The following is a 6552-nucleotide window of genomic DNA, read 5'->3' as shown; positions in this document are numbered from 1 at the left end:
AATAAAATCGCAGCGGAAATTAGGATCCCTCGAGCGATCCAAGCAAAAGATTCATACAAGTTAAAAGTTACAAAATTTCTATCTTATAGAATTCACCTTTGATCCGTGCCTTTCGCTTATCCCGCTCGTCCAAATGTCGTCAGATTTCCAGCACATTCAAGTGTCCGTGCCTCTATATGTATCCACACGAACACTCACTATTGGAGAAAAGTGGTTGTGCTAGCAACCTTTGTGGATTTTGACCAAGGGGGGAAGAGGAATTTCATGCACAATGAGGAAAGGAGGAAGAAAAATGAACCACTGAAGAGTTTTACAAGAGAAAACTCTTTTATACTCATGCTATGAATACCAAGTATTTTTAGACTTTTGGAATTCCTTATCAATGCATGATTAATCCTATTAATCAAGCATGATAATTCTCATGCATGTAACCTCCTCTTCTTCATTGCATGATTAATCCACATTAATCATGCATGATGAATCAAATCCAATTTGATTCAATTTGAGTCTAACTCAAATTCAAATCATACATGATAACTTCCATGCATGTAACTTCCTCTTCTTTATTGCATGATTAATCCACATTAATCATGCATGATGAATCAAAATTCATCTTGGTTTAATTTGAGTCTAACTCAAATTCAACCAAATTGAGTCTAACTCAAGTCTAGACTATCTAATAAGCTTAATTGTTATTTTAGTCAAACTAAAATAAGCCCATTGTTGGGATCGGTGCGTTCGCTAGAGGGGGTGAATAGCGATTTTCGATCTTGCCTGCAAAATTGTCAGTGGAAGCAAAAGAAAACAAGAGCAAGAGAAACAAGCACATTAACCCGTTCGATTTACTTGGTATCCACCACTACGAGGTGACTAATCCAAGGATCCACACACAACACGCTACCTTTCCACTATAAAACTTCTCCTTCTCAAAGCACTCTTTGAAGGCAGAGAAACCTTTACAAACAATCTCTCTTTCTCTTACAGAAATAAATAGTGAAGTATGGAGAAAGACAGCACTTGAAGATCTTACAGAGATGATAGAATAAAAATCACACCTTCTCCAAGCTTTAATCTGTCATTTTATATTTTTTGCGATACCAGTTGACTGCCCTAGGGACCAGTCGACTGGTAGGCTTCAACAGCTACTTTAGATTGTGTTTATTGCTCCAGCTGTCAGCCCAACGTTTGAATATCAATCGACTGATGGGTGCCCAGTCAACTGGTCATCAGTCGACTGATCAACTGGTCAATCACCAGTCGACTAGTCATCAAAGTCTTTCTGTGTACTTCTGGATCAAGTCACCAATCGACTAATGGCAGTGTCAGTCGACTGGTGAAACTGAAAATTCCCTTTCAGCTTCCTTCTTCATCCCTTAGCCTTGACGCAAGCCTTCAAACATCTTCCACAAGCCTCGTGTCCTTCCTTGCACTTGCTTAAGATGTTTCCTTCAACTTCGTCTTGCTAAGTCTCCCTTTTCCAAGAGGTCGCGCCTCTGGGACTTCACCATTTGCCAAGAGGTCGTACCTCCGGGACTTCACCATTTGCCAAGAGGCTGCGCCTCCGGGACTTCACCATTTGCCAAGTCTTCAAACCTGGACTTTCCTGTATACTCAAATCATACATGTTAGATCACCAACATTGTCTAACTTAAACTCATTTTAGCCAAACAAATCCAATGATACTTGGGGCAAGACTGCAACAACAATCTCTCCCTTTTTAATGTTTGGCAAAAACTTATTTAAGTTAGGTCTTTAATACAATAGGATATAATATCAGCAAAAACTCATGTCTACCACTTCATTCACTCTTCTCTTGAAATTTCTTTTGTCTTAAATTCTTATTTCTACATTTTCTAATTCCTTTATTTCACTCATTGATTCCTTACATTTTCAGTAAGCCTAGTATATGTGGATTCCAAATCATGAATGGTAGTGGAGAGTAGAAAACACACAAGCCTATAGTAATGCATGAAACCTAAGTGCTTGAGTGAGCTCCATCTCCTTTTTGATCATAAATTAGAATTAGGGTGAGAGCCACTGATTTATCTATTGAAAACAACCTCGTGAGATTTGAGTGTGATGCATTTTTCTCAATTAGTCAAGAAGGGTGAAACTTACTATGCGGTTAACCAAATACAAGTCTAATCCATGGATTTAAGCTTTTGAGACTTTACAAGCTTAGATAATTTTCTTTTAATTGTTTCTAATCATGATTGAGGATGATCTAGGGGGGTACAATCCTAGTTTATTTTGTTGACTTGAGCGGGACGCTCAAGGGTAAGTGTGGGGGAATTTGATGAGCTAGGGTTTTATGCATTTTTAATCGATTCAATTTTGGGTTTTTACATGAAAATAAATTACAAAATGAATCGATTTGATCTTAATTGTCATTTATTGCATAATTTGAGGCTTGATTATAATTTTCATGATTTAATGGTAATTTTTCTATTAATTTGATTTTAATTGATTTTAGGGCTCGAACCGGACCCAACTCAAGCTCAACCGCGGTCAAATCGAGTCAAAATTGTCAAATTGATCGAGCTAACACGGAGGACATGACTTAGATCGAGCCCGATCAGAATCTCTGAATTTTTTGGAAACCCTAGACTGCCCTAGAGCCTGGATCAAATCTCAGCCGTCGAATTCAAAATCAAGGGCTGAGATGCATTGATTAATCAGCCGATAAAACCCAAACATTACCCGATGAACAGTGACTCGCCGTCACTGTTCATCGTCTTCGCGCGGGCGCTGTTCTGTTCGGCGACGTACCAAACGGCGTGTTCCCATCCAAATCTTCCAATTTCATCGTGTTCTCTGATCCTTGAGGAGGCCGGAACCAGTTCATTGGGCAGCAATCGGCGGCTGGAAGCTCGACGCCGGAGAGGGTTTCATCGGCGCAGCACTCCCCTGATTTCTAAAATTTCGGTGAGTTACGGCGTTTTCAGCAACCAGAATCGAAGGAGGGGTTCTCCGAAGGTTTTGGAGCAAGCTTGAGGGGTTGGAAACTTCACCGGTGCGAGGAAAGGAGAACTATTCCAGTTTGCAGCTTCAAACTTCACCGGCGCCCGGCTCTGGTTCTGGGAAAGGGTTTTTCTCTGGATTTTCGGAGCTGTGGACGCGGGCAAGAGCTCATTGGATTGTATTCCAGCTTCTTAAGGGGATTTCGGAGACATTAAGTGGTTAATGGCGACTTGTTTGACACCAAACCGAGGAACACGAAGAAGAGGAAGGGATGGATGTTACTGCATTTCTGTTCTGAAATTTCCGATTACTGCTTTTAACTGCTTCTGTTCAAGTTCAATTTTAAAGTTGTTTTCGAATCAAACAATGTCCTGGATGTGGTTATTTGGTTAATTCTTAGCTGTGTTTTGATTTTGAATTGTTTAGAGTTTGATTAGCTTAGTATAAGCTTTTAAATCCAATCCATTGTTACTGAATTTCTGATAATCTTGCTTGTTACTGTGCTGTGCCAACTTGCATGTTTAGTTTAGCTAGGTTAAGAGCTCTCAATGCATTTTAGGATTTAGCTATCAAGTTCAACTAAATTGAATTGAATTGTTTCAATTTTTCTTGCATCAATAGCATTGAAATCCATTTAGATTGCATTTAAGTTTAGGATTTAAACCGATAGGGTTTTGATAGAATCTTAAATTGCAACTTAGGTTTATTTGACACTTTGGTTTAACTCATCATCATTAGGTTAGCAACTTGCATTGTCTCATTACTTGCTCATTTTAAATTTTCATTTCATTTCAAACTCCCAAAACCCCCCATTTTTATAGAAAACCCAAAAAGAACGACACCCAAGGTCGAATTAAACAATCTTTCCACTAGTCCTTGGAAAAACACGACTCGAGGCCCCTATACCTACTTGCTTGTATTTATTGTGGGTTTTCGATAAATTTATAAATTCTAATTTGCAACCCTAGTCGTGACACATCTAATCTAGGTATCTAGGGTTGTCAAGGTGGCAGGGCCAATCAACATGAACCCAACTCCGTTATGTTGGGATGATCTGCACCTTGAGTTCAAACCATAATAGGAATGTCGCATGGGCCCAATCTTGGTCCACCTAGCTAGGCCCGTCTCGGCCAGTCTTGTCTCGGCCATGATTGTCTCGGCCAATCTCGTCTCGGCCATAATCATCTTGGCCAATCTTGTCTCAATCATAATCGTCTCGGCCAATCTTGTCTCGGTTATGATCGTCTCGGCCATACTCGTCTCGGCTAATCTCGTCTCGATCATTTTTTGTCTCGACCATAATCGTCTCGGTCAATCTTGTCTTGACCAACCTCGTTTCGGCATGTTTTGTCTCGGCCAGCCTCGTCTCGGCATGCCTTGTCTCGGCCATCTCAAGCGTCTATTCTCAGCCACTCCACCTCGCTCTGCTTCATCTTGAGTCCTCACCTCGGGCCCCCTGTGCGCCAGCACGACACACAACCACCTAGAGGAGGATGTATCCACAGCAGTCACAGATTTGGTCCCCTTTGATACTCTTTCTTCTGCACATCAGGACAAAAGGCGTACCAGATGGCCAGGCGCGGTCTCCTCCGATACCCCCTCTCCTGCGCATAAAGCCAAGAGGAATATAAAGCTGTCAGATCTGGTTCCCTCCAGTGCCCCCTTTTTCTGCACATACAGTCAAAAGGGAAGGATGATTTGAAGGAATTTCCTTTCTCGATAAGCGGTTGTAGGCAGTTAGGAAGACGTCACCCCACTCGACATGGAGGAACCTAGTGCAGGTTATAAAAGGACTCTCCCATCACTATGCTAGAGGTTCGATCCTTGAAAGTCTGCTCATACTATCTTCTCTTTCATTTTTTTACATCATTATCACCGGAACCCTAACTTGAACATAGGAATGGACTGTCGAGATCCCCCGACACCAGTCTAACCTCTTCCTTGAAGTGTGCTTCAGGTTTGAATCAGGATCCACCCCTTCACTCTACTCGAAGATCATCTACATCGGACATTTATTAACTGATGATTTGATCATCCACAACATCTAACCGACATCTAACTAGAACAATCATGTTACCATGAAACTTTTAATATGAGATTAAAATCTCATTCACAATAGAATCTTCTTAATCCATCTGATCTTTTTTTATTTTCATTCAAAATTTTAACAGAGAATTTTTCAATCTGTCATGATGGAATGTCGGTTCATCCCAATCCATCAGATGATAGATTTTTAACCATCCATCTCGCCATGGGCTGAGCCGTCTCGCCACGGACTAATCCACCTAACCACTCTAGAATTACTTCCCTTCTTGTTTGCACCACCGCCTCATGCATGATAATGATGGTGCGTCAAATAAATACCACGCAGCACAATCAATCCATACCACCATGCACCGTCCCCTCCTCCTCCTCCTCCTCCTCCTCGCCGTGGGCAGCAAATTAATGACCCTGTCCATGAAACACGGTTTCCACAGTCCAAACAGCTAGCTGGCTTCCCACCCCAACTCTCCTCCTCCTCCTCATTAATGGCCATGTGCCTGGCCATATGTGGAGCAGTAGTTAATGGCACTCCGGAAGGAATCCCATCGAATAATAATTCCCTCCGCGTCGGTTCTTAATATACTAATATAGTATAGTTAATTTGGCTTCTGCTGCAAGGCTCTGTTTGCGTGTGTACACCAAAAACCAAGACAGCCTCAGCCTCGCCTTCAGCCTCGCCTTCCAAGTTGCTGCAACACCGGAACATCAATGCGCGCACTATGTTCGATGAAATGCCATGCCGATTTAAGGTATTACGATTGGACAAACATTAAAAACACACCACTTATTTTTAAACTAATGGAGACAAATGGCTTTTTAATGACATAAATTGTAACCTAAACCAGCTTCTGCTTCTCTATAAAATGGCAGCTCAGGGCCGTCTCCATCGCCTTCAAATCTAATACATCATTGGTAACACCTACTAACTCTAACGTACGCCGGGTAGAGAAGGTAATCGATGGCGATTGGGATGACGAGCCTGGTGAGGAAGTTGCTGGTTTGCGGCGGCGCGCCGAGGAATTTCCCGCCGGCGGAGACGGCTGGGTTGCTGCCGGAGGGGTACATCTGGGTCGTGGTGGGGACGGAGGGGTCGGAGGCGCGGCGGATGGAGGTGGAGGCGAACTACCTGAACCACCGGCTGATGGAGGACCTGCTCCGGCTGTCGGTACCCGAGTTCGGGTACTCCTACGGAGGCGCGCTGCGCGTCGCCTGCGACGCCGACTTCTTCCTCTACCTCCTCGACCTGCTTCGGAGCAGCGACCCCGCCGTGCACTACATGGACCTGAGCGACCTCATGGCCACCTTCGCCGGCGCCGGCGCCAGAACAGAGTTCTTTCCAACTCATCGGCCCCTGCAGCGCACTATTAGCTAATTCAATTTATCTTTTTTTTTGTTTAGTTAATTACACAATTACACAATATTAAATATTTTCAAGTAATTATTTGCATTAATTTCCCTTTAAGAATGGAAATTGAGCATTAATTACTTTTTGCCCATGAATTAATTAAACTTGGGTACTGAATATATATATATATATATATATATAAA

At 42.5% G+C, this 6552-nt stretch overlaps 1 protein-coding gene across 1 annotated transcript; it reads left to right on the top strand.

Moving 5' to 3' along the window:
• Window positions 1–5962: 5962 nt before the first annotated feature.
• On the top strand, window positions 5963–6376 carry LOC141847117 (auxin-responsive protein SAUR40-like). The gene has a single exon (XM_074735096.1). It carries the CDS (start codon window positions 5963–5965, stop codon window positions 6374–6376), a length of 414 nt encoding a protein of 137 aa, XP_074591197.1.
• The last annotated feature ends 176 nt before the right edge of the window (window positions 6377–6552 follow it).

Source organism: Curcuma longa, chromosome 16 (genome assembly GCF_044706935.1).
Source record: "Curcuma longa cultivar G26 ecotype Majalengka, Jawa Barat chromosome 16, ITB_CL_G26_1.1, whole genome shotgun sequence".
NCBI lineage: Eukaryota > Viridiplantae > Streptophyta > Magnoliopsida > Zingiberales > Zingiberaceae > Curcuma > Curcuma longa.
Note: the sequence above shows the minus strand (reverse complement) of the source record. Positions and strands in the feature narration are given on the sequence as shown.